The sequence below is a fragment of the Vombatus ursinus genome, unplaced genomic scaffold (genome assembly GCF_900497805.2).
Source record: "Vombatus ursinus unplaced genomic scaffold, bare-nosed wombat genome assembly UNPS02014770.1, whole genome shotgun sequence".
In the NCBI taxonomy this organism is placed as follows: Eukaryota; Metazoa; Chordata; class Mammalia; order Diprotodontia; family Vombatidae; genus Vombatus; species Vombatus ursinus.
Window position 1 is genome coordinate 37,548,675 of NW_020954548.1, and position 27,977 is coordinate 37,576,651.

Sequence of the window (27,977 nt, forward strand, 5' to 3'; positions counted from 1 at the left end):
GCTTAATATTTTTACCCTTTCACAAACTGGCATTTTAAAATTTAATTTAACTTAATGTATTTCCAAGCAAAACAATTGCTTCAATATGCTGCAGAAAACAGACAAAATAGAAACAAGGAAGAAACAAGGAAAGTCAGAGGTTCTGTTGTTGCAAAGGCCTTGGCAGCATGTTGAGGAAGGCTGTATTTGGCAGAATCCCAGATACGTGAATATAGTTTGTGTTTTGTAACACTTGAAAGTATTTTTTTCCAACATTAGTGTAGTTTTAAAAAATAATCTGGTCAAATGTAATAGTAGTGTATTATTTATGTAAATTTCACCTTTCAAATATTTCATCCAGGCTGCAAGAATTGGCTGGCTGCAAAATTCTTCCAGATTTTTTTCTTAAAAATACATTTTAATTGATATCTTTTGGTTTTATATCACTTATATTTCCCACTATGATTTCTCTCCTCATCCCCTCCCAGAGAGCTGTTGCTGATAAGAAAGATGAAAAAAGGAGAGAAAAATTCATTAAAACTAATCAACATATTGAAAAAGTCTGATATTATATGAAGTGTTCAATACCTATATTCCCCTGCCTCTTCAAAGAAGGAAGGATGGGAAGTAGGAAAGTGTCTTCTCAAATCTGCTTTGGGGCCAAACAGCTAGAATTTCTCATAATTCAGTTCACTTATTTTATTGTTCTTTTCATTTACATTATTGCACTCATTGTTTTTCTGGTTCTGCTTACTTCACTTTGCATCAATTCATATAAGTGTTTCCATGCTCTTTTGCATTCATCATGTCCATTGTTACTTACAACACAGTAATTAATATTCTACTACATTCACATGCCACAATTTATTTAGTAGTTTCTCTATTGATGAGCAACTTTGCTCTCAGTTTTTTATTACCGCAAAAATGTGTTCCTATAAATATTATGGTATGTATGAGATTTTTCTGTTACTGACCTCCTTAGAGTATATATTACTGGCTGTGGAATCTCTGGGTCAGTGGATATAGGCATTTTACTGCATAATTCCCAAATGCTTTTCATAATGGCTGAATCAGTTCACAGCTCCAGTATACATTTAGTGTACCCATCTTTCCACTTCGACTATTCCCATCTTTGTTATTTTTATAGGTGTGAGGTGAAACCTCAGGGTTGTTTTGATTTGTATTACTCTTAGTAGTAATTTGGAGGAACCTTTCATTTGTTTTGCCATTCTTTTGAGAAATTTTTCCATATCATTTGACCACTTTGCCACAAATGACTTTTGGTCTTATTTATTCCTGTTAGTTGACTGTATATATTGGATATCCAAATCTTTACAAAGATATTTGACATAAACTCTTTTTTTTTGTCTAGTTGACCACTTCCCTTTTTATCCTAGTTGCATTAATTTTATTCATGCAAAAGCTTTTCAAATTCATGTAATAAAAATTCTCCACTTTATCTTTTTGTAATTGTCTCTATTTTTTATTTGGTTAAAAACTTACCTCCTAGTATGATGATCAAAGGTATATGAAATGCTTCTCTTCTAATTTTTTATGATACTTAATATTCATATTACATATATATTTTGAATTTATTTTGGAATATGGCACAATATTAATTGTCCAAAATTAATTTCTGCCAGATTGTTTTTCAGTTTTCCCAGTAATTCTTGTTAAATAAGAAATTCCTTCCTATGTAATTTATATTTAGGATTTGAACATTGTTAATGAGTTTGATTCTTATTCTTCCTTGTTTGGTATATTCCATTTAACTACTTTTTCATTTTTTGGGGGGGGGGCTAGGCAATGGGATTAAGTGACTTGCCCTGGGTCACACAGCTAGTAAGTGTCAAATGTTTGAGGTCAGATTTGAACTCAAGTCCTCCTGACTCTAGAGCTGATTTTCTATTCACTGCACCACCTAGCTGCCCTCCCCTCTTTTTTAAAACCAGCAGCAAATAGTTCTGATGATTGTTAAGCTGTAATATAGCTTGATATCAGCAAGTGGTATTCCCTCTTCATTTCTACTTTTCTCATTATTCTCTTTGACATTCTAGATCTTTTGTTCCTCACAGTTAACTTTGCTGTTTTTTTTGTCTAGCTCTGTAAAACATCTCTTTGGTAGATTGACATAGCATTTAATCTGTAAATTTACTGTCTAAGTAGTACTATTTTTATCATGTTGGCATGGCCCCACCATGAGCACTGAATATCCTTTCAGTTATTTAAGTTGTTCTTGATTTTTAAAAGTCAGATAGAATTCTTCTGTAAACCATCTGGCTCAATTTTTTTCTTTTGGTAGTTCTTTACATCTAGTTTATTTTCTTTTAAAAAAATATTGGATTATTTAATGTCTCTTTGGATTTCTATTAACTTATTTTATATTTTTCTGGATGATTTTTAATTTTGGGTACTCAGGGATTTTGCTTATTGGATTGTTTAACACATTCTTACTTGAAGTTATGAGGGTCAGGTTTATATTTTCATCAATTTGTACCTTTATTATTTTTCAAAAAAAATATTTAATTCCTTTCCTCTTTCCAATTCATACTCATTCCTTATAATTCGATTTGTTTAAATTACTTTGATGCAACCTTATTCTCATAGATTTTCTTCCCTGTCCTCAATCTCCACTTTCATTTGTCAACCTTTTCTCTGTTTTTGGAATTTTATTTATATTAATTCCGTTGTCTGTTTAAACATTTATTTAACTATTTTTTCTCCTGCTTTTCCTATGTTCTTCCTCTTAGTAAGTGGTTGGTTCAAAAGCCCCCCTTCTTTCTTCCTCTCCAACTAATTATATTTTAGTTTTTTTTCTGTGCATTTTTCTAAGAAGTTTTTCTTCGCTTTGCTCTCTTCATTAATTCTTTTCCTTTCTGTTATGTTGTGAAATTTTATTCATGTGGTCTATATCCTTATTGTTTCTTTAATCACTTTGTGTTCCTCATGGGGTTAAAGATTTTTAATTATTGGATTTGAGCTTCCTTTTTGAACCAACTTCTATAATGTTGCTTTTAAAGCTGTTACCCTTTTATCTCTCTTTTTTTTCCGGTTGTGCTTCACTTTAGAATTATCAAGTCATAAAGGAAGTAGTATATACTGAAGCAGTACCCCATAACAGAAATTGTTGACTGCATATTTGCTATAGGGTTTTTGCTTTTGTTTTCTTGCTTCCTCTCCCCTCCCTCCCCTCCACCTCATTGCAGAGTGGTGTGGTAACTTGGAGGGAGAGAATAGCTGACAAGAGGTTTGCTAAAAAGAAAAAAAGTGAAAAAGAGGGTTATTGAAGCATTTAAAAATGTGTAGAAGGGAATGTAATTTCGTTGTTTATCTTTATTGATAAACATAGAAGAGAACAAAAGGAAGGCCAGAGGAAAACACAGGCAAGCAGGACAACTTTGAAGGTTACATATTGAATTTATTATATACCTAAATGGAAAAACAAGCCATACATAATAGAGATTCATGGTTTTATGTGTAATCCTTTTTCTTTTTCTATTTTGTGTAAGGAAATTTTCATTTTATTTGTTTAAATTTAGAATAAAAAATAAAAATAAACAAAAAAGGAGTTACCCTATATCCGAAATCTTGTGATCCACATTTTATTGTCTGTTCACCCCCCTGATTGTTTCCCATTGGCCATACCATCTCATCTCTGTATCCATGTCTCCCTTACTTTTCTCAGTTGTAGCTGGGTCTAGTAGATTGAAAATCCTTCCTTTTAGGCCAAGATAGTGCAGTACCCCAGTGCTTCAACCTCCTCCCATCCTCAGTAAATTCATTATGAAGAACCAATTTCATTTTGCTGGTATATATTTCTTCCCTTGAGGAAATGTTCTTCATTGTGACCCTTTACCCCCAAATTAGGTCTCTCTTCTGTTATTTTTCCTCCAGTTGCAATCCTTTTGCCTTATCTCTCAATCTCATGCAGTCTCATTTCTTGCTGAGAGAAATCAGTTCTTCTTAAGACTTCTTATAGAGTCATTCTTTCACTGTTCACTGACCAACCTGATAAAAGTACATGACCTATTCCCCCTGTCTAAACCTCTCCTCTGCCCATTTATGAACCTTCCAACAATGGAATTTTCCCTCACAAAATATATTACTTCACCTGTAGGATGACTATACATTTTAGACCATATCACATTTCTTGTTGCTTTAATTTCTACTTACATTTCTACTCCTCAGTGTGCTTTTTAATTGCTAGATGATCCCTCATGTCTCTTTTTCTTTAGAAAAAGCAAACCTCTCTAAATATGGGATAATTTATTATATTATGTATTTTTCTTTGGTAATTGTACTTATTTATGCTTACATTTTTGTGAGGTAAGTATTCTGCTTTTTTTTTTCTGCAGAAATGTATCAAATGCTTTTCTTGTTGAATATCTAGCATATTATTTCTGCTTTTCTTTTTAGATTATATTATTCCATTCCCATCTGTGATTAATGAAATTTGTTCTGTGAATTCTTTCTATGAGTACTTTGTTTTCTGTATTCAGAAGTTCTGGGAAGTTTCCTTCTCTTACTGATTTCATCATGGCATTCAAGTTATTATTTTCTTCTTGGAGGCTACAATCTTTAAGGTGCCTTTGTGCATCATGTCTTCAAGTTCAGTGGCCTTGGTTTATAAAGTTATCTTGTTTGCTTTTACCATTATTGCCTTTTACTTTTCTTCTACCAAATATTTCTCTGCATCAGTATTTTTGTATTACAAAATTGTTGATCTCCCTTTCAGTTCTTTGTAGAAACTCTTGACTGTGTACAAAAGTTTTTTTAATCTACTAATTTTTAAAATTTTCCCATCAAGGAAATAAATTATAACATATAAATTATAGCATATTTATCCCTAATTTCTTATCTTGTACATTTTGTTTATCCTGTAAATCATTCTGGAATTTCTTCTTCCATCCTTTTGGATTCCATGTTTAATCAGTAATTGGTTCATTTTCCTTTCTCTTGTAATATTTTTAAAACACATTTTTATTGCTATCTTCATTTTTACATCACTTAATTTTCTCCCTCTATCCTTCTCTCTTCCCTCTCTCAGAGAACCATCCCACATAACAAAGAATATTTTAAAAGATAATAAAAAGATGAAAAAGAAAGAAATCAGCAAATCATCATCTACTGTCCCCTTTTGCTTTTGCCTTCAGTTTTTCCCAACTTTAGGGTCTTTTCCAGTGAGTCCCATCTTCTCATTTTGTGGCCAAAGTATTTAATCTTCAACATCAGTATTTGACCTTCCAGTGAATAGCCTGAGTTAGTATCTTTGTATTGACTGATTTGATTTCCTTGATGTCCAAGGGACTCTCAAAAGTCTTCTCCAGCACCACAGTTCAAAAGCATTGATTCTGTGGTGCTCAGACTTCCTTATAGTACAACTCTCACAGCCATACATTGCTACTGGAAAAACCATAGCTTTGACTATATAGATCTTTGTCAGCAAGGTGATGTCTCAACCATATGGACCTTTGTCAGCAAGGTGATGTCTCTGTTTTTTAGTGTGTTGTCTAGATTTGTGATAGCTTTCCTTCCAAGGAGCAAACGTCTTTTAATTTCATGGTTGCAGTCACCATCTACAGTAATCTTCGAGCCCAAGAATATAAAATCGATACTGCTTGCATTTCTCCTCCCTCTTATTTTCTAGGAAGTGATGAGACCAGTTGCCAAGATCTTCGTGTTTTTTTTTTTTTGATGTTAAGCTTTAAGCCAGATTTTACACCCTCTTCTTTTATACCCTCCTCAGGAGGGTGACATTATCCTTTTCATTTTCTGCCATGAGAGTGGTATCATCTGCATATCTGAAATTGTTGATATTTCTCCCAGCAACCTTAATGATGACTTTTGATTCATCTAACCTGGCATTTTGCTTGATGTACTCTACATATAACTTAAATAAGATGACAATATACAGCCTTGTATTCCTTTTCTAATCTTAAACCAATCACTTGTTCCATGTTCAGTTCTAACTGTTGCTTCTTGGCTTGAATATAGATTCTTCAGGAGACAAGTAAGATGATCTGGACTCCCATCTTTTTAAGGACTTGCCATGTTTTGTTGTGATCCATATAGTCAAAGGTTTAGTGTAGTCAATGAAACAGAAGTGGACATTTTTCTGGAACTCCCTTGCTTTCTCCATAATCCAGCAAATGTTGAAAATTTGGTCTCTAGTTCCTCTGTTTCAAAAACCAGCCTGCTTTTCTCATAATTCTTGGTTCACATATTGCTGAAGCCTAGCTTGCAGAATCTTCGGTATGACCTGGCTGGCATATGAAATGAGTGCAGTTGTTTGGTAATTTGAACATTCCTTGACATTGCCCTTCCTTAGGACTGGGACATAAACTGATCTTTTTCAATCTGGTGGCCACTATTGAATTTGCCAAATTTGCTGATGTGCTGAGTGCAGCACTTTAAGAGCATCATCTTTTATGATTTGAAGTGGCTCAGCTAGAATTCCATCAACTCCACTAACCTTATTGTTATCGATGCTTCCTAAGGCTCACTTGACTTCATTCTCCAGGATATCTATCTCTAGATCGATAACCACACCATTGTGATTATCAGTGATGTTAAGATCTTTCTTGTATAGTTCTTTTGTGTATTCTTGCCACTTCTTCTTAATCTGTTCTTTTCTGCTTCTGTTAAATCCCTGCCATTTTTGTCTTTTATCATGCACATTTTGGCATGAAATCATACCTTGATGTCTCTAATTTTCTTGAAGAAATTTCTTCTTTCCTATTCTATTGTTTTCTCCTTTCTTTGCATTGCTTATTTAAGAAAACCCTTTCTCTCCTTGCTTTTCTCTGGAATTCTGCATTCAATTGGGTATAGCTTTCCCTTTCACCTTTCCCTTTTGCTTTCTTTCTTTCCCCAGCTATTTGTAAAGCCTCATCAGACATCCATTTTGCTTTCTTGCTTTTCTTTTTCTTTGTAATTTTTTGTTGCTGCTTCTTGTATAATATTGTGAACTTCTGCCTATAGTTCTTCAGACGCTCTACCAGATCTAATCCCTTAAATCTGTTCATCACCTCCACTTCGTATTCATAAGGGATGTTATTTAGGTCATACATAGTCTGATGATTTTCCCTACCTTTTTCAATTTAAGTTTGAATTTTGCAATAAGAAGCTCATGGTCTGAGTCAGCTCCAAGTCTTGTTTTAACTGACTGTACAGAGCTTCCCCAACTTTGTCTGAAAAGTATATAATTAATTTGATTTTTATGTTGATCATCTGGTGATGTCCATGTGTAGAGTTACCTTTTGGGTTATAGAAAAAGAGTGTTTACTGCGACCAGTGAGTTATCTTGACAAAGCTCTATTAGTCTCTGCCCTGCTTCATTTTGTACTCCAAGGCCAAACTTGCCTGTTATTCCAATTATCTTTTGATTTACTACTTTAGCATTCCAATCCCCTATGGTAAACATCTTTTTTTGTGTATGTGTTATTTCTAGAAGATATTGTAGGTCTTCATAGAACTGATCTACTTTGTTCTCTTTGGCATCAGTGGTTGGAGCATAGGCCTGTTTACTGTGATATTGAAGTATTTGTCTTAGATTCAAACAGATATCATTCTTTATTTTTGAGATTTTACCCCAGTACTGCTTTTCTCACCCTTTTATTGATTATGAGGACTACTCCATTTCTTCTCAGGGATTCTTGCCCACACTAGTATATGTAGTGATCACCCGAATTAAATTCACCCATTCCTGTCCATTTAAGTTCACTGACACCCAAGGTGTTGATGTTAAATCTTTCATCTCCTGTTTGGCCATATCTAGCTTACCTTGGTTCATAGATCTCACATTACAGGTTCCAATGCAATATAGAGTTTTATGGCATTGGACTTTCCTTTTGTCACTAGACATACCCACAGCTGAGCTTCCTTTTGACTTTGGCCCAGCTGCTTCATTAGTGCTGGAGCCACTTGGAATTGTCCTCTACAGAATTGTCCTCCACTTTTCCCCAGTAATGTATTAGACACCTTCTAACCTGAGGGACTCAACTTCTGATGTCATCTCTTTTATCATTTTAGTACTATCCATTTAGTACTGGGTTTTCTTGGCAAAGATACTGGAGTGGTTTGCCATATTTTCTCCAGTGGTTAAAGGGTATGGACATCTTGTTTACTTCATTTGTATTATTTTAAATTACTTTCTGAAATGGTTGTACTGATTCATAGTTTGATACCCTAATATACCTATCTTCCCACAACCCCTCTGACATTGATTATTTCCATATTTTGTCATCTTTGTCAATTTGCTGAGTAGGAGGTAATACCTTTGGTTTATTTTGATTTGTTTTTCTCTTATTATTGGTAATTTGGAGCATTATTTCATATTTTTGTTAATAGTTTGCAGTCCTTTTGAGAACTGTTCCAATCTTTTGGCCACTTATCTATTGGGGGGAATGACTTTTGGTTATACATGCATGCACATATATATACGTAATACATGCATATATGTGAGTTAGTTGCCTATATATCTTGGATACCAAGCACTCAGTTGAGAAATTTGATCCTTTGTTTCCCATTTGATTATTGCCATTCTTATCTTAGATGCACTAATTTTGTTTGTGCAGAAGCTTTTCAATTTTATATAACCAAAATTATTTGTTTATTGTTTTGTAATTGGCCCTATTTTTTTTGGTTAATCAAGGTATATGATCTGCTTCTTTTCTAATTTTTATGTATTATCTTTAATATTTATTCACATATCCATTTTTAATTTATTGTGGCATATGTTATAAGCCATGCAGGGGTGGGGAAGCTGTGGCCTCGAGGCCACGTGTGGCTCTCTAGGTCCTCAGGTGTGGCCCTTTGACTGAATGCAAACTTCACAGTTCTGTAAAACTTGGACTCATCAAAAGGTCATACCATTACCATTTTTGTGAGTTTTTGAGAGTTAATGGGCTCTAGCTAAAGTATCTATACTGCTGTCTTGTTGGTCAGATAAGCCAGAACCTCCTCTTTCAATTTTTAAGAAAATTTTCACTTAAATGAGCAGAACCAGGGGAACATTGTACACAGTAACAGCCACATTGTATGATGACTGACTTTGACAGACTTAATTCTTCTCAGCAGTCCAGGAATCTAAGACAACTCCAAAAGACTCACAGTGGAAAATGCAATGCACATCCAGAGAAAGAACTTTGGAGTTTGAATGCAAATAGAAGCATACTATTTTCTCTCTCTCTCTTTTTTTGTTTGTTGTTTTTTTCTTCTTTCTTGTGGTTCATCCCATTAGTTCTAATTCTTCTTTACATCATGACTAATGTGAAAAAATGTTTAATATGAATGCGTAAATTGAGCCTATATCAGATTGCATGCGATCTTGGGGAGGGGAGAGGAGAGGGAAGGGAAGAAAATTTAAAACTCAAAATATTAGGGAAGTGAATGTAGAAAACTAAAAATAAGGGGGCAGAGCCAAGGTGGCAGAGTAAAAGCAGTGACTTGCTTGAGCTCTCCCCCACACCCCTCCAAATACTTGTAAAAATGACTCTAAACAAATTCTAGAGCAGCAGAACCCACAAAAAGACAGGGTGAAACAAATGTCTAGCCCAAGACAGCCTGGGTGGTTGATTGGAAAGATCTATTGCGCCAGGCTGGGAGAGGAGCACAGTTTGGCATGGTCAAATTCCAGAATTCCCAGGTCAAATAGAAAATATTGCAAGCAGCCAGAAAGATACAATTCAAGTATTGTGGAAACGAAAGATTTTCAGCTTCTACATTAAGGGACTGGAAGACTTGGAATATGATATTCTGGAGGTCAAACGAAATAGGATTACAAGCAAGAATCACCTATCCAGCAAAACTGAGTATAATCCTTCAGGGGAAAAAATGGATATTTAGTGAAACAGAGGGCTTTCAAGCATTCTTGATGAAAAGACCAGAGCTGAATAGAAAATTTGACTTTCAAATACAAGACTCAAGAGAATCATGAAAAGGTAAACAGGAACAAGAAAGCATAAGAGACTTATTAAAGTTGGACTGTTTACATTCCTAGATGGAAAGATGATGTTTGTAACTCATGAGACCTTTGTCAGTATTAGGGTAGTTGGAGGGAAAAATTATATATGTGTGTGTGTGTGTGTGTGTGTGTGTGTGTGTATGTATAGAGAGAGATAGATAGAGGGCACAGGGTGAGTTGAAGATGTAGGAGTGTTATCTAAAAAATAAAATTAAGGGGTGAGAGAGGATTATATTGGGAAAAGGAGAAAGGGAGAGGTAGAATGGGGTAAATTATCTGACATAAAACAGACAAGAAAGCTTTTATAGTGGAGGGAAAGAGGGGGAAGGTAAGAGGGAATAAGTGAATCTTATTCTCATCAGATTTAGCTTAAGGAGGGAATACCTTACACACTCAATTGGGTATGGAAAGCTATCTTATGCTACAGGAAAATAGGGGGGAAGGGGATAATAGAGTCGGGGGATGATAGAAGGGAGGACAGATTGAGGGAGAGAATAATCAGAAGCAAACACTTCTGAGGAGGGACAGGGTCAAAAGAGAAAATAGAATAAACAGGGAGCGGGATAGGATGAAGGGAAATATAGTTAGTTTTTCACAACATGACTACCATGGAAGTGTTTTGCATGACTGCACATGTAGAACCTGTATTGAGTTGCTTGCCTTCTCTATGAGGGTGGGTGGGGAGGGAGGAAGGGAGAAAATTTAGAACCCAAAGTTTTAAAAGCAAATGTTAAAAATTGTTTTCACATGCAACTGGGAAATAAGATTTACAGGTAATGGGGTATAGGAAGCTATCCTGCCCTACAGGAAAATAGAAGGGAAAGGGGATAAGAGAAGGGGGGGTGATAGAAAGGAGGTCAGATTAGAGGAAGGGGTATTCAGAATGCATGCCATCTTGGGATGGGGGAGGGGTGAGATGGGGAGAAAATTTGGAACTCAAAATCTTGCGGAAGTTCATGTTGAAAACGAAAAATAAATAAATTAATAGAATAAGAAAAAGTAAACTAAAAATAAGTAAAAAAATAAATTTCAATTTACCTTACTTCATCTGTACTTGTAAATAGAGATACTTTTATCAGTATTTGTGTGGATAGGTGATATCTGCATGATATCTAACAATGTAGATTGCAGACCATTCATACCTTATCCTTTTATGATTCTTGTGTATATACCTTGTGCAAGTGAGCTAACTACTCTGAGCCTACTCTACTCATTTATAAAATGAGGTTCTTGAACTAGATGGTGTCTGAGATCCCTTCCAGCTTGAGAGTTAGGATCGTATGATCTTCCATACATTCTCAAGAGGAAAGCTTCCAAACCTGCTCTGGTCCATCCTTTGTATCTAATAACATTAGATGGGCATCAATGCAATACTTGGTCTTGCAGTCTGTTATCTTTAGGTTATGTTACATGATCAGCCTATGCTATTTTCTGATCTATTTCTCTTTGATAGGTATTTTAAAGCCTTTGTGGGTGCCCATTTCATTCTATGCAGCAACAGCTTATTTATGCTTCTTATTTCTATTATTCATTGAATGATGTACCGAAGTTCTCAGACTATAAACACACACACATATGTCTGTGTGTGTATGTGTGTGTGTATATGTATGTATATATGTATTTTAAATCCAGGCCATCTGATAAGGTATTGTCTGCCAAAAGTGTACTGTAAGATACTTTATGTAGTAATGCAGTAACTATTAAAGAAATTCCTCTTACAATTTTCACGTAGCTGCTTCTATACTTGTGATTGTGTTAAAATTCTTAGTTCTTATTGTGCTTTTTAGAGCTTTTAAAAATAACTCATTACCTCTCTATCTCATCAGATTTTACCATAACAGTGTCATTGTTTTATTGAAGGCATTTTTTGGCTGCTTCTTAAAGACAGCATCTACTATATGAATAATTTTTCTATGCCTTATGATTTTGTTTGCTTTTCTATAGATTTGGGAGTTTCTAGCTTGATGATGTTATTAAAGAGAAGGTTTTGGTCATAGGATGAATAGTCTCTTGCAGCAGTATGTTGATATTAATCATTCAGTCAGTGCATTTGAATTTCTGCTGTTCTAAGTACTTTCACTATATTCTTCCATGTTGCTTTCCCGTTTGCATTGTCAGTGTGCAAAGCAAATTCTTCCTACTTTCATTCTTCTTTAGGACCTTGTTTTACAATTAGTGTGCTCTTCTAATGTAGCTCTTCCTGCCTATTTCATTATTTAAGTAAAACATTGAAGTGTTAACGATTTGATTTGTTAGTTGATTTTACCTTCTTGCATGTTTAATCATTTTGTTTAGCGTGGATTGTTTGATTCTTTAAAAAAGAAAAGGAAAAGATGCTTATAAAATGAAAGACTGCTGGGCATGTGATAGGATGAAATGATCTTAGTGATGGAGTGATTTTTTGACATAATGTGTATTCTTCTAGTGTTCTGGCAAAGCCATATTGCTCAAGCAAGACACTGATTTTTTTCTTGGTCTTCTAGTGTCATCTTGTTCACAAGTAAGATTGAGAATATTTTGTCTAAAGCTACTTACAGTATTGGGCTACTTGGTAATATTGATTGGAATACACTTTCTTTATCTTTCTTGGTCTTCTAGTGTCATCTTGTTTGCAGGTAAGAATGAGAACATTTTATCTAAAGCTGCTTACAGTATTCGGCTACTTGGGAATATTGATTGGAACACACTTTTTGGTACTGCTCATAGACCAAGAGGACTTCTAGGTCTAGGAGATGGGATAACAGTGAAATATATATATATGTATATATATACACACGTGTAGCATATTTATACCATAAATATATGCATGCATATTTATGTCTACATAATTATAATGTATGTTATATTATAAATGAGTTAATTTGAAAATATTGCCAAATGACATGTATAATTTAAGCTGCTACTGGGATATTTTCTGTATATAAGAAGTTTCCTGCAAAACATGATATATATGTATACACATATACATGTATACACTTTTATACATTATAAATGCATTATGTATTGAATTATATTGCAAATATATACACACCCATATACATGTATATATGTAATATACATGTAGATATTTTATATCTACACATCCATGTATGTATAATTATTTAAATTATACCTAACATGTGATTGCATATCATATATGATGATATGGAATATATGTGTGTGTGTGTGTGTGTGTGTATATATATTTGTGTGCATGTGTACCTTATCAGTTAGGAGAGACTTCTTAATTTGAGTAAACTTGGTCCATTGCACTTCTCATTGTAAGTTCTCTCTTTTAATATTTGTCTGAAGAGACAGCTTGATGTAATGGTAAGAATTCTGGACTTGGAGTCAGAATCTCTGGGTTCTGGTCCAAACTCTGTTACTTTTAAGTTATGTGAGTGAACTATATACTTTGCATTCATTTTGTGAAGACAGTACTTCATAAATCTCAAAGAACTCTACAAATGTGAACTATTAATTTTATGTAAGATGTTTTATAACTACAGTATCTTAGAGCTGGAATTCCAAAACCATCTCAGAGTCCATCTAGTTAAGCACTTCCTTGAACAAGCATCCTCTCTACAATATTGCCGATAAGTGGTCATCTTGACTGTCCACACTGGAATACTTCAAGTGAGACAGCCTGTTCTACTTCTGGCCACTTTTAATTGTTAGGAAGTTACCTTTTCTTTGTCTGTTTTTAACATCAAGCCTAAATCTGTTTCTCAGCAGCTTCCACCTGCTGTTTCTCATTCTTCCCTTCAGGGTAAATCAGAACAAGTCTATTCTCTCTCTCTTCTGTATGACTGCCCTCTATATCCTTGAAGAAAGCTATTATCCCCACCCTTCACTCCCAACCCCTCACCCTGGTTCTTCTGTACTTTGTGCTAACCATTAGCTTTGTTCGTTCCAACTATCCTTTAATGACATTCTCTAGTCCTCTCAGACAATTAGGTGGCACAGTAGATAGAGCACTGGGCCTGGACTCAGGAAGATTTGAATTCAAAGCTAGTCTTAGATACTTGCAGACTGTGTGACCATGGGCAAGTCACTTAACTTCTTTCTGTCTCAGATTTCTCAGCCTCCCAGGGCTGTTGTGAAATAATGAGATGTTTGTAAAGTGCTCAGTTTTTGCCTGACACATACTAGACCCTTAATAAATACTTGTTTCTCTTCTTTCCTTCCTTTCTTTTCCTCCCTCCCTCCCTACTTCTTTCCTTCCTTCCCTTCCTTCTACACAAACCATAAAGTATTATATAAATGTAAGTTATTAATTTTAATAAACTAAGAAGTATTTGGATGTAGCTCTAGAAATATATAGGAGTGAAATTTTGTAGTATCTCATATAATGATGTTCCCTTTTTAATTATACTAGTGATAGTGTTTTTCGATGTGTATACAAAGAAGAGGATGGAAAATATGCTAAGTTAGCATAGCTTAGAGATTTTTCTTCTACCATTAGAAATCAAGGATATGACTCAATATTTGTAACCACTTTTTGAGGACTACACAGAAAATTTAAGAAGGAACTTGGAGTACTTCTCAGGGTAAAAGGCAGTTTTTAACATGTAAGAAAAATTACTTTTCTTATTGGTTCCAGGATTGTAGTGTTTCAGTGATAAAATTGCTTTTTAAAATTGTACTTTGAAAGTATTGCTATTTTTCTGTTTGTTTTTTTGGACCAAATGCTGTGATTCATGGCTGTACTGTATGTGCCAGTTTATAATAATGTATTTTCTTCTAAATTGCTATGCCCTGTGCAACATTATATGTCTAGTGTATACTTTATGCAATTTCCATAGTGTATATATTTTTTCCAATTCACTCTTCCCTTGTTTACATTGTATATGGCACAGGGGCTGATTTAAATTTTTCTAAACTGATTAGCAGTTATAGATTTTGTAGCATTTTGAGGGAAATTTGATTAGCACTTTTTGAAAATTGTATAGCTTATTGCCCCGTTAATTAAGGTAAATTATGCCTTACCAGTGCTTTTTTAGCTCAGGCTTCTTTTAAAAACAAAACCAAAGTACAAGATGATTGAAGCTGCAAAGCTTACTTATCTCAGTTTACATGCATATTTGCTAACCTCTTAGTTGCTTTTTGGAGAGTTGGAGGAGCAAAATGGTACCAAAGGATATATAAAATGTTGCTTCATTTTATGTTACTTTTGAGTGTCCATTGATTCTTAAACTTTATGGGAGATTTGTTCTTTTCCTCTCTTCCAGTCCACCCTTGTTCTAATGAAATGGTCTGCTTGGTTTTACAAGCTTTTCTGTAAAATGCTTTTAGTTTATAAAAAAAAAAAAAGAGCAAGGGAGAGAGAGTAACTGTACCACTTGAGTACTGCTACAATATGTACCTTTATTTTATTTTTACTATTTGTAAGGTTTCTATGCCATAGTGTAGAATTTTAAATGGATTAAACAAGAGCCACTAGAGAGAGAACAGCAGTTCTGAGTTGGTCCTCTTGTAGATTATAGCATTTATCTGAAAGAAGAAAAATTAAATCTGATTCAATTAAATTTTCCATGTTGAATTGAAAAAAGGAAATACTTATGGAATATGTTGATTTATTTCTAACTGAAGTTGATATCCCTTTACACATCTTTATAGTAAGCCCAGTATCACTTCTTTCTGGATGAAATTTAATAGAAAGGTGAAGATATGACATACTTACTTACAGTGTAACTTGTCTGTATCCTCAGTGATTATCATTGTTTGAAGTGTTAATTTATTCTTGTTCATTCACAACCATTTTTATAATGTTACTATACTGAAGGAAGGAATAACCTTTTCATTCCTCGAATTGTAATTTTATCTGTTTTCATATTCTCAGATTTTACTTTGAGGTGTCAAATTTCCCATTTTACTTCTCACTTCTTACACTTACACTTACTTTTCTCACTTAGGTACATTTGAAAATGTAAGCAATATTTTCTGCATTTCCATGAATTACATTCTTGGCTTCTGAGTACAAAACTTCCTAGAGTTAATATACCTCTTTGAAATGATAAGGACATTTTGGGCCTTCTTAATAAAGCATTTTGTGGTCAGATAATTATTTTTTTCTTTCAAGTGAAGAACAGTGTTATTTTGACACAGTTTACAGAGATCAGTGTATCAAAGTTTATATACAACTCCACATATAGTCTGCACAATTCATATATTTTATTTTTCCAATAAAGTTGTTGCTTTTAAAAAGTCTTACATTAGGAATCGTGTTATATAGAACAATGTGAGACAGGATGGATCATAATCAAGTGGGAAATTCAGCTGTGTAGCTGTTACTAATTAGAGCTGGGGTTGCTAGGATTGATGACCTTTGGAGGCTCCTGATGACCTATGATAGGAATCACAAATGATTAGGAATAGGGATTCAGTGTCTTGCTTCCAAACTTCTTAGTATTCCTAGAACATGCCCTATCATTTCTTGCCCCTTTGCCTTCATGTGTGTCATTCCTTCTCCTTTTAATGTCCTCCTCACCCAGTTTTTCTCACATAATTCCTGTTGGTCCTTTGGAGTTCTATTGATATATGATTTCTCCTGAGAGGTTTTCCCTATTTCCTCCAGCTGGTTTTAACCTTTCCCTTCCTGGAAAAAAAAAACTTTTTATGCTTCCAATATAGCAACTTTGTATTAGACCTTGTATTCTTAGTTATTTGTATCATATCTCTCTTGGACCATAAGCTCTAACAGGGCAGGAGCTGAGTTGTACTCTTTTTATCCTCAATACTGTTAAGAACAATACTGTGTCTTTAGTTGTTGCTTGATAAATGTTTGCTGATGATTGGCAGAGTATGTAATAAAAAATAGTTGAATTTGACAGTAGAGATTTTAGGTTTAGAGATTTCACTTTATGTTTCCATTAACTGGTGTGAACTACCATTAATTTGATGATTTAGTCTGTTACATAATCATTCGTTTGCTATTTATGATAACATTCTTGTTTATAGATTAGAAAATTAATGCAAATGTTTCTACTAAAGAGATTGAGAAACTTATTGTAAGCTGAAAACCTGATGACTTTGGACAAGTCATTTCTTGCTTTGGTCTTCAGTTTTCCATCTGCACAGTAAGAGGATTGGACTAGATGATGACCAAGGTCCCTCTGAACTTTAACATATAAGTGACCATGGCCTAACAGGGATTCTGAAAAATGTGAGAGAACCTTGGAGAGAACTAGTTTTTTTTTCCCTGTGGCACATCAAATTCTAGCTTTGTGTCTTATAATTAATTGAGGGTTGTAATGTTTTTTAAAAACTTTTGATGCTTATTTTTAGCTTGTTCAGTGCTTAGCTAAAGTAGAAAACTACAGTGACTTGTTAAAATCACAATTTTGAAGACCGAATGCATTTTAAGAGATGACTCTGGAGACCTAGGTGGGTTTGAGCCAGAAACAAAATGGCTTGCTTTTACTATACAAGTCTTTTCAATAATACTGGCAAAATAAATAAACAACCACTGCCCCCCCCCCAAAATCCCAACAAAATACAAAAAACCTTGCTGTATTAAACCAAGTCACCAATCTTAATATGAACCCTCCATAGCTTCTAAAAGTTGGCTGCCAAGACGAATCTGCATTTTTTGTTGGGATTTGTTATTTTGGGATGTAAAGCTACTTAACATAGGAACTGTTTCCCTTATACTATTCTTTGCAATGAGAAATGTTATTACATTTTGTGAATTTGTACACATGAATGTTAGTTTTGATAAGTACAATAAATAAGCTTATTATTTGGCCAAAGGAAAAATTAGAACTGTTGTTTTTATGTGGGAGGTTTGGCCTTCTAATCAGTGTGCCTTCTATAGGTTGTATTATCTGAATCAGAAATGAAATAGTGATGAAAATTAGAATCTAAGAAAGGATTCTGAAAGCTGTTTTGTTTTTCTGCGTTCCTAGGAACAGATATTTTTATGAAGCTAATTAAAAGCTAAATTTTGGTCTCCAGAGGTCTTAGTATCACCTTCAAAAATGTAATTCTAAATTGTCATGATTACTGTCATACAAAATCATATTAGGTAAGTATGTTAGTGAAAACTTGGGAAGAATGAGCTTTATATGATAGCTTACATTTATGTCATGTTTAACAGTTTATAAAGTTCAAGTGTTGTTACCATTTTATGGATAAAAAATTTGAGGATTAACAAAATGAAGTAGTTTACATATAATCACACATCTAGCAGGTATCAGAGTCAACCACAAAATTCTTTAACAAAAAGCCTTTCCTGATGCCCTTCCTTCCTTCTGTGATAATCTCCAGTTTATACTTTATATATCTTATTTGTACATAATTGTTTTCGTGTTATCTCCCTCATTAGATTGTGAGCTCCTTGAGTGAAGTGACCTTTTTTTTTTTTTGACCTTTCTTTGTATCCCCAACAGTGCCTGGCACATAGTAAGAAGAAGGGAACAAACATTTGTTAAGCACCTACTGTGTGCCAGGTACTGTACCAAGTGCTTTACAAATGTCACATGGAGGGTATCATGGAGGTAATACACAATCAGAACAGCTATAGAATCAGCAGGGATTGGTTGGTTACTTAATTTATTGTGCGCCAGGGTTATTCCATATAGATAACTGCAGTGGCTTCATCAGTAACCCTAGGTACAGCAACACTGTTGCCTGAGACTACTTTTATTTCTTTGCCCATGTTCTAGAAGAAGTGAGAGTAGGCACTGGTCTCTCAAAGATCACTGGGATCAGGTCTTTAAAAGACTCAGTCACAAACCTAGTCAATCAGTCAATAAACATTTTTTAAAGCACTTACTATATGCTAGGCAATGACCGAAGTGCTTTTTAACAGATGTGGCAAGGGTGTTCCATAAATTGGGCAGTTCCTTAGATGAAAGAGAGCCCCCTTCTGGGTCTTTATGGTGGGGTTACTGGTTCCCTGATCATCCCAACTCTGCTGCTTACTATTTGTGTGGGCCTGGGAAGTGACAGCTTCTCTGGGCCTCAGTTTACTCCTTCGTAACATGAGGATATTGGACTAGATAATCTTTAAGATCCCTTTTAGCTTTGGATATTATGATACTATAATTCAAACGCATGTCTTCTGATTACAAGTTCAGTGATCTTTCCTGGACACTGAGCTGCTAATGATAGTTTGTGTTTTAGGTAGAAAATGATGCCTATTGGCTATCTTAAACTCGTTGACCTCCTTAACCTGATATGTTTAAAATGGAACTCATCATCTTTCGTCTCACACCCTCTCTTCTTCCTAACTTCTCTATCATTGTTGAGGGTACCACCATCCTCCCAGTCACTCAGACTCATCAATCCAGGTGTGCTCCTTGATTCTTCACTCTTATTCTCTCTATTTAATTAGTTTCCAAGCCCTGTCATTTCTGCCTTCATAACCTCTCTCTCATAATCACCCTTTTCTTTTCTGACACTTCAACAACTCTGGTGCAGGCTCTCTCCACTTCATGCATGAACTATTGCAATAGCCTGCTGGTTGGTCCCTCCCCACTCCAGTTCATCCTCCACTCAGCTGTAAAAATGATCTTCCCAAAATTCGGGTCTGACCACATCATTTCTTTATTCATAGTGACTTCCTGTGGTGTGTAGGATGAAATATAAAGTACTTTGACTTTTAAAGTCCTTCATAACCTGGCCCCTTCCTACTTTTGAAGTCTTTTTGCATTTCCTACTACATACTCAGTGATCCAGTGACGCTGGCCTCCTTGCTGTTCCTCACACAGATATGTGTGTGGACATTCTATCTCCCAATTCTGGGCATTTTCACTGGCTATTTCCCCCATAGCTGGAATTCTATTCCTCTTCATCTCCACTTTATGACTTCCTTTAAGTCTCATTCTGCCCCATCCTCTGTAAAATTTCCCTGTCCTCCTTAGTGCTTTGCTTCTGAGCTTATCTCCAGTTTATTCTGTGTTCATCTTGTTTTTACATAGTTATTTGCGTGTTATCTCACCCCATTAGACTGTGAGCTCCTTGAGAGCAGAGATTATTCCTCACCCTTCCCTCCCCCCATTTTTGCATCTCCGGTGTTTACTACAGTGCCTGGAACAGAGTAAATGCTTTATAAATTATTCTAGTGTGCATAATATAATGCATTGGGAAGATGTTATGAAATCCCAGGGTAGGAAAGTGATTTCTGCTATGGATCTGTCACTTTTGTTTGGGAATTATTAGATACGGATTTAATAAAGTCAGAGAGTATAGCTAATTGCTTTGTAAATTCTGATTTATTATCAATTTTATCTTTATAAGTAAAGGCAAACATAAAGATGTAAATGATATTTTAAGTTGTACTGTTTTTATGGAGCAAGGTTTCTTAACCTTTTTTGTGTTGTAGACACCTGGTGAAGTCTATGGTGTTCTTTTCAGAATAATGTTTTTAATTGCATGAAATGCAGCAAATAGGATTACAAAGGAAGCCAGTTATGTTGACATAGTTATCAAAATATTTAAAAATCAATTTATGGACCTCATGTTAAGAATCTGTGCCATAGAGTACTTCCATTGATTTTCAGTAGTAAGGTCATCAAAATGTTGTGATGATGAATGAAGAGGTAAATGATGGAGACAAAGTTCTGGATTCAGGTTTTTCTGAATCATTTCTCTTTTTTTGAAAGAAAGGTGACAGGTCTTTTGATTGGATTATTTTCATTGTAGTAAGAAATTTTGAGAGCTTTTTCCACATACCCCAAAATACTATTTTCTAAATGGTAGATGAGTTAAAATATGGTAAGCCAAAAACTTTATTTATCTTGTTTATCTTCTTTGGAAAGAAGAGCTTATTCACTCTACAATCCTTCCTGCTTTATCTCTCTTCTAAGATTTTACAACAACTTCAGAATTCCTTAAAACCATAGGCTAAACTCCTGACCCAGTAGGTTAACTTTTCTGTTTTCTACTCACACAACATGGTTTCATCTACACACCTAAGCAATTCTCATTGGATTCAGGTAACTGGTTTTAATTCGTTTTTCATATTTGCTCTTTAATTGTGTTTCCTTCACAGTTGTGGCATTCTTGGTGGCTTATAATCAAAATAAACAGTTGATTGGAGAAAAGGGACTCCTGCCAAGCAAACTGTACCTAAAGCAAATTCAGCAGTACTTCAGAGGTAAATCTGCCTGGGATTCCTTCAGTTACTCTCCAACAATCATCTGGTTCTTGGATTGGTCATATATGGACTTCATCTTGGATTCAATATCTCTTCTTGGCCTAGGAGTTTCAGCTTTCGTAACAATAACTAGTTGTGCAAATATGATTCTCATGGCTATACTCTGGATTCTCTACTTTTCGCTGGCCCATGTAGGACAAATCTGGTAAGTGAAATAAATATCACCCTTTCCCCACTTTTATCCCCAAATTTGTGATATTTGAAAATTGGTATATTTTGCTATTAATATGGTCTGCTGAACTGTTTTTTTCTGTGTAGTGAGAGCCTTTCTTTCATTTATATGAATGTTAAACTATTTAGTAACTAGAGTTAAATAAGAATTACCATTTGAATGAGATGAAGTATTTTCAGTTTAGTGTTAAAAACATTTTTCATTCCAGTTCCTGATGCCTCTTATTGTGGCATGAAGAATTGTCCTGTAATCTTAAAATCTGTGTCAGCAGAATGCACAAAGCTGAAAAGCCTGACCACAAACTATACACCTGTTGTCCAAGGAACAGTAGCCTAGCCAGTTTAGATTGAGCCACCAGATACTGATATTTTTCTTCATAGGAAATCATGAAAATTTTTACCAAGATAAGGAGATTGTATTCTGCATTGTTGGATTTCACAAGTACAAGATGGAGGAGGTATAGCTAGAAAGCCATTTACTTAAAAAAATTCTGGGAGTTTTAATGGACTACAAGCCTTGTCCAAATTATCAGGGTGATGTGACAACCAAAAAAAAAACCAAACCAAAAACTAATGTAGATTTAGACTACATTAATAGAGGCATAGTGTCTGTAAAGAGAGAAATCATAGATCCCCTGGATTGTCTTCTACTTGGACCATACCTGAACTACAGTGTTCAGTTCTGGGTACCTAGATCCAACAAGAATTGGGTGTTTCCTAAACAGGGTAGCTAGTATAGTGCCATATGAGGATCAGTTAAAAGAAGAGCTAAGGATGACATCCTGAAGGAAAAAAGACATGAGAGGGAGTGGAACATCATGGAGATCTAAGAATATCTGAACAGATGTTATGGGAAAGTGGGATTGAATTGTTCTACTAGACTTCAGAGGGTAGAACTATGAGAAATGAGTGGAATTTGCAAAGATTTAAACATTTAGGTTTTATGTAAAAAAAATTGCTAAGAATTACAGCAGCCAGAAGTGGAATGAGCTGCCTTAGAGGTAGAAGACCTCCTTACTTGAGGTCCTCCAGCAGTCAAAATGACCACTTGCTAATAATCAGATTTGTAGCTGAAACCTCCTATTAGAAAGTGAAATCCTTGAGTTCAGAGATTGCCTTATTTTTCTATTTGCAACCCCAGTGCTTAGCACAGTGTTTTACACATTTCTTCTTCTTCTTCATGTTGAAGTGGGGCCCTTTATTCAGGTAACCATTAGATATGGTGGCTCTGAGGTTGCTTTCAGTTCTGAGATTCTGTGATTATATGACGTTCTGTAAGAATCACATGGATGGAATCATGCTTTCAAATGCTGAAGAAGTTGGAGAGCATAAATTCTCTCATAGGCATAAATAAGTTAACTCTTTTCAAAGTTATAAATATAGAAAACATTTCAAAGGTATAAATATAGAAATTGACTTTTCATAGGCGATTGATATCATGGTACTTTTGCCAAGAAAACCCCAAATGGGATCATGGAGGGTCAGACACGACTGAATGGGGATAGAGTTCTGAGTTGAAAGACCTGAGTTCAAATCCAGCCTCAGACACTAGCTGTATGACCTTGGGCAAGTCACTTAACCATTTTTTCTTCAGTTTCCTCATCTGTAAAATGGGGATAATAATAGCACATACCTCCCAGGGTTATTTTAAAGTTCAAACGAGATAATTTTAAAGTGCTTAGCACAGTATCTGGTACATAGTAAGCACTATATAAGTTATTGTTATTATTATATTATATTATTGTTATGTATTATATAATGTTATATTGTTATTATTATCATTCCTTCGTGATCTTTTTTCATAATCCTATTCTGTTTTTATAAATAAAATCAGCTTTTTAGTTGGATATGGTAATTTAATTAAAATTGTTAAAGTTCTTATCAGGCGTTCACATTTTTATAGGCGGTAGAAAACCTTTATAGATCTAGAACCATTTTGGTTTTTGCTGTTGCCTTGTCTGAGATCATGGTTGCCAAGTCACTATGGCTGGCCTTTTTGAATTCACCAGAGGCATAATAAATTTTGCTCCAGCCCCTCATTTCCTTGTATTTTTAATACAGAATTAGCATGAGGACCTCCCCCCCCTCCCCAAATCCCCAAGTTAATTGTGTGTGGTGAGGAAGTCTGTTCTCTCTCAGTTATTGCCTTCATTGCTCATTCTTCATACCCTTCAACTGATCTCACTAATGTACCACACTTTTCTCCCCCTCTACCCTCCCCTTCAACTTTCAGTAATAGGCATGTTACAGCAAAGGTGTGACCTTTTCTCCACAGGGGGTAGAGGTGTAACATTCTTCCAGAGTTACTGAGTTGCTGCCAAGAGGAAAAAAAAGCAGCATTTTGCAATATGTGCCAATTTAAAGACTGTTGAATGGCTACTGTTGCTTTGGGGGGGGACAAAAAGAGAGAGAAAGAGAGAGACAGAGACAGAGACAGAGACAGAGAAAGAGAGAGAGAATAAGCAAACTTTTAATCTTCTTTTTTCTTACGGTGGTTTCCATTGCTTCAAAATATAAGGAATTATGATGATGATTGGTGACATAATTTAGGGATTGACATTTAAGTCAAAATAGGATAAAGTTTTGACAGCTTAGAATCGTAAAACTTTTACAGTCATTAAGTCAAAGGAATTGGGAACTAGAAGGGATCTTAAGGATCATTTAGTTTAATCCCTCATTTTACATATAGGGAAACTGAGGGCCAGAGGACTGATCTGCCTAATATCATAGTGCTTATTAATTCCATATCCAGGGATAGAACACAGGTCTTTTGTCTCTTTAAGTTCAATGCTTTTTCTACTGTATCACACAAACTCTTTAGAGTTGGGTGTTGTTTACTAATTTTCAAGGTATGTGCAAATTTCCTTTCAGTTTTTATTTTTCTTGATCTCTCTGCTACATGATATGGTGGATCTCCTCTTTCCCAACACCTTTTCCTGCTTGTGTTTTCATGACACTGTTCTCTCCTCCTTTTCCTACCTGTCTGTATGCTTTTCAGTTCCTTTGCAGGAACATTTTCCTCATTCCCCTTCTTAAGTAGAGATTATCTCACTGCTTTGTCCTGGGCACTTTTCTCTTTCATTTCTGCATTCTGTTTCTTGGTGATTTCATTAGCTCTCATGGGATTATGAAGATGGACCCTCATGTGCATAGATCCAACCCCATTTTCTCTTCTGACCTCCAATCCTGAATTACCAATTGTCTGTTGGATGTGTCCGTATGGATACTTTATAACCACCTCAAACTCAACATGTCCAAAACAGAACTCATATCTTTTCCCCTCAGCTCTCTCCATTTCCTAACTTTTCTCTGTCACAGGCACCACCATACTTTAGTTACCCAGGTTCACAATCTGAGTTACCTATAATTCTTTTTTCTTCCAATCAGTTGCTAAGGGTCTGGTTGATTCTATCTCTGTGATATAGTCTCACATGCTTTTGCTTTCTTTTCCCCCCACTCACATGACTATCTTAGTTCTACTAACTTAGGTACTTATCACTACTCGCCTGGTGTGTTAGGTCAGGTCTATGCTGACACTGAATGCAAATTTAGGATTCAGGGAGAATGAATCAATGAACCAGATAATGATATTTTTTTTAATAAATAATAATACTCAGCAAGAGTGCACACTGACAAATGCACTTCTCTAGGTCCCATGATTAATAAAAGTAATAGCCCACATAGGAATAAACAGTCTGTCAGGTCTAAAAAGCTAAACCCCCTCCTTGATGCTGGTTTATATAGGCTTCATCAGAAAAGTAAGTCTTAATGCATATAGCGTATTGCTGCTCTGGGTTTCAATGACTAATTGCTATGCATAGATATTGAATTATTAAAGCTATATGGCCTAGCTATTCCACTCCTTGGCCCCAGTCCTGTCCTGACTGGAGTGGGACCAACCAAGACCGTATTTGAAGCCTAATGGTCAGTGACTCAGACCTCAGTTCTAAGTGCTAATGAATAGTACTCCCGAGAGGAACAATGACAGTCTAAACAACAAAAAAAAGTAATCATAGCTAAAACTACAACCATCCCAAGTGAGAGTAATTGTGTGTCAAGATAGTAAACCAGTCTGAATAGTACAAAGAGCTGGAGGCTAAGTGAAAGAGGTAAAGCTTGGAGGACAACATTTGGGAGTGTAAAGCTTACTACCAGAACTGGAAGGACTAAAAGGATGTCTCTTCTCCAAAATCATATCAAATGCAGAAGCCAAGGGTTTATAATTCCCTAGCTGCAATTTGTCCCTAGGCCTGAGTTATCTTTTCTCCTTTGGCTTTACAACTTGTTCTGTGCAGTCTGATCACTCAGCCAACACTTTTCCTTCATGGCAACATCTACCTATATGCAAATGAAACTGCATTTTCTGGCCTAGGGTATAATGATTTCAAGTTTCTCTGATGGTCCCATTGCCTATTCTTTGACTTTCACTCACATTCGAGGCAGAAGGATTCATTGAATGGCACCCTCTCTTTTCCCCTGTTCTGCCTCTCCAACATGGTCAGGATCTTCTATCCATCACCTCTACTGCCAAATCCTCTTTAGTTTTTAGGGGTGATTTTACCAAACCATCCAGGGAGGAAAGGAAACATAAGGTTCAGAGGGATATCTTACCTTTTTCCTTTTTCTGCAGTTCTCAACAAAATTGGACTAGGGATAAAATTTTTTTCTAGTGGCCGTATTGGTGTTCTATTGAGCAGTAAAATATCCTTGCTATCACCACTTACCCCTTTCACTCTACAACTGGCATAGCAATGCTGAGCTGGGAAATAGCTCTCCTTACCCTCATCCCTCCACTTCCTTCTCCCCAGCCCCAAATTGGCAATGTTTGAGGGTAGTTACCACCTCCACAAGGTAATCAGTCATTTGTCAAAGTTGGGGGCCAAAAAAAATCTAGTCTTTAAGAAATCCATTCCAACCCTCAATGAATCCTGTTGCCTCAAGGAGATAGGCCAAATGAAAGTGCCAAGGGACATTATGGGATTTATCATAAACCTTCCAAGTTCTTTAGATGGCTAATTACATCCCTTGATCAAAGAAAAGGATGGGGAATGGTTATAAAGAACAAATCTGTCCACAGCATTATTCCCTTTGACTGAAAGAAAATGTAGTCTTTGTACTGACGTGGCCCAACTGAACATGCAAATGGTCAGTTTAGTTTTATCACTAATTCTATTGGCAGAGTACTGTCATTGGTCCTGCTGCCACCAGAAACCAGGCTTCAACCACTTAGATCCATAGAAACAGAATAAACTATATTAAAAAAAAAACACTTTTTCTCAGTTAGGCAGCCTTACAAGCCATCCAAATGCCTGAATCTCAGTCTACTGGGAATACAGTTCAATTTCTGCCCCTGGGGATAAACCCAGATTAACAACAACCCACATGATGAAAAAGTAGCCTATCCATTCTAAAGGGCTACACATACTTCTTGCTACTGGTATATAGAATTCACCAAAAAGTAGTACATATAAGCCATTCCTTAGTCCTTTTAGCTCATTCCTGCTTCAGTCCTCCATGACGAAGAAATATGCAGACACTGAGTCACTATTGCCAGGCAGAATAGCTAGCTCCTTAGGACTCAAGGCTTGTGCGTAAAGAATAATCCTAAAACACTTGGATTATTGCAAGAGCATCTTAATTGGTTTCTAGTTCCTCCCCTCTTCAGTCCATGTTCTACCACACACTTGCCAAGGATGTACCTAAAATTTGACCATTCAGTGATTCTTTCTTGCTCCTCGAATAAAATACAAACTCTTCTGTTTGTCTGTTAAAGCCCTTTGCTTTCTGGTTCCAGCATCATTTTCTAGGCTTATTGATCGTTGTTCTCCATACATTTTGTCCTAGTCACACTGGCTTTGTTTACCATTCCTGAACATTACATTTTACCTTCCATCCCTGTGCTTTTTGCACAGGCCATCTCTGATTCTTGGAATGCACTCCACCATTGCCTTGAAGAATCCTTAACTTCCTTCAAAGTTCACTTACCATTTCACTTCATATATGAAGCTTATTCTGATTCTGCTAGGTGGTGGTGTTTTCTCTTGAAATTTCTAGTGTTTTCCTCCCTACCCTTCAGGCTTTCTTATATAAGTTATATCCTTTCATAAATCCTTTGGTCTAGAGAAAATGGCATTCTTGTTGTTCTTCATACAGGCAAACCATCTTATTTTCTGCGCCTTTGCCTCATTCCTGGTATGCATTCCTTCCTCACTGTAAACTCTTAGAATTCCTAGTTTTCTTAAAAACTCAGCCCAAATTCCACTTTCTTTGAGGTCTTCCCTAATACCTCTTAACTATTAGTGCCTCCCCCCCTGAAATTACATAGTGTATGTTTTGTATATACTGATATGTGCATGTAAAGTTATACATACCCCAAATAAATTGTAAACTCTTTGAAGACAGAGATTTGATTTTCTTTTTTTTTTTATTAATTTATTTTGATGTATCAACAATCACTTCCATAAGCTTTTGAGTTTTAAATTTTTCTCCCCCCTCACCCTACCTTCCTCCCCAAGATGGCGTGAAATCTGATATAGGCTATACATATACATTCCTATTAAACATATTTTCACATTAGTCATGTTGTTAGGAAGAATTAGAATCAACAGAAGGAACCACAAGAAAGAGGAAACAAAACAAAACAGAAGAAAAAAAAAGAGCAAATAGTATGCTTCAATCTGCATTCAAACTCCATAGTTCTTTCTTTGGATGTGGATAGCATTT

The 27,977-nt window shown here is 35.5% G+C and overlaps 1 protein-coding gene across 1 annotated transcript in view; it reads left to right on the forward strand.

The window, feature by feature from the left end:
* Window positions 1-27,977, forward strand: part of LMF1 (lipase maturation factor 1) — a 715,571-nt gene that overhangs the window by 36,261 nt on the left and 651,333 nt on the right. The window contains exon 2 of the mRNA XM_027862638.1: window positions 20,919-21,228. Within this exon, the coding sequence (XP_027718439.1) occupies window positions 20,919-21,228 (310 nt within the window). The remainder of the gene's footprint in view (window positions 1-20,918; window positions 21,229-27,977) is intronic.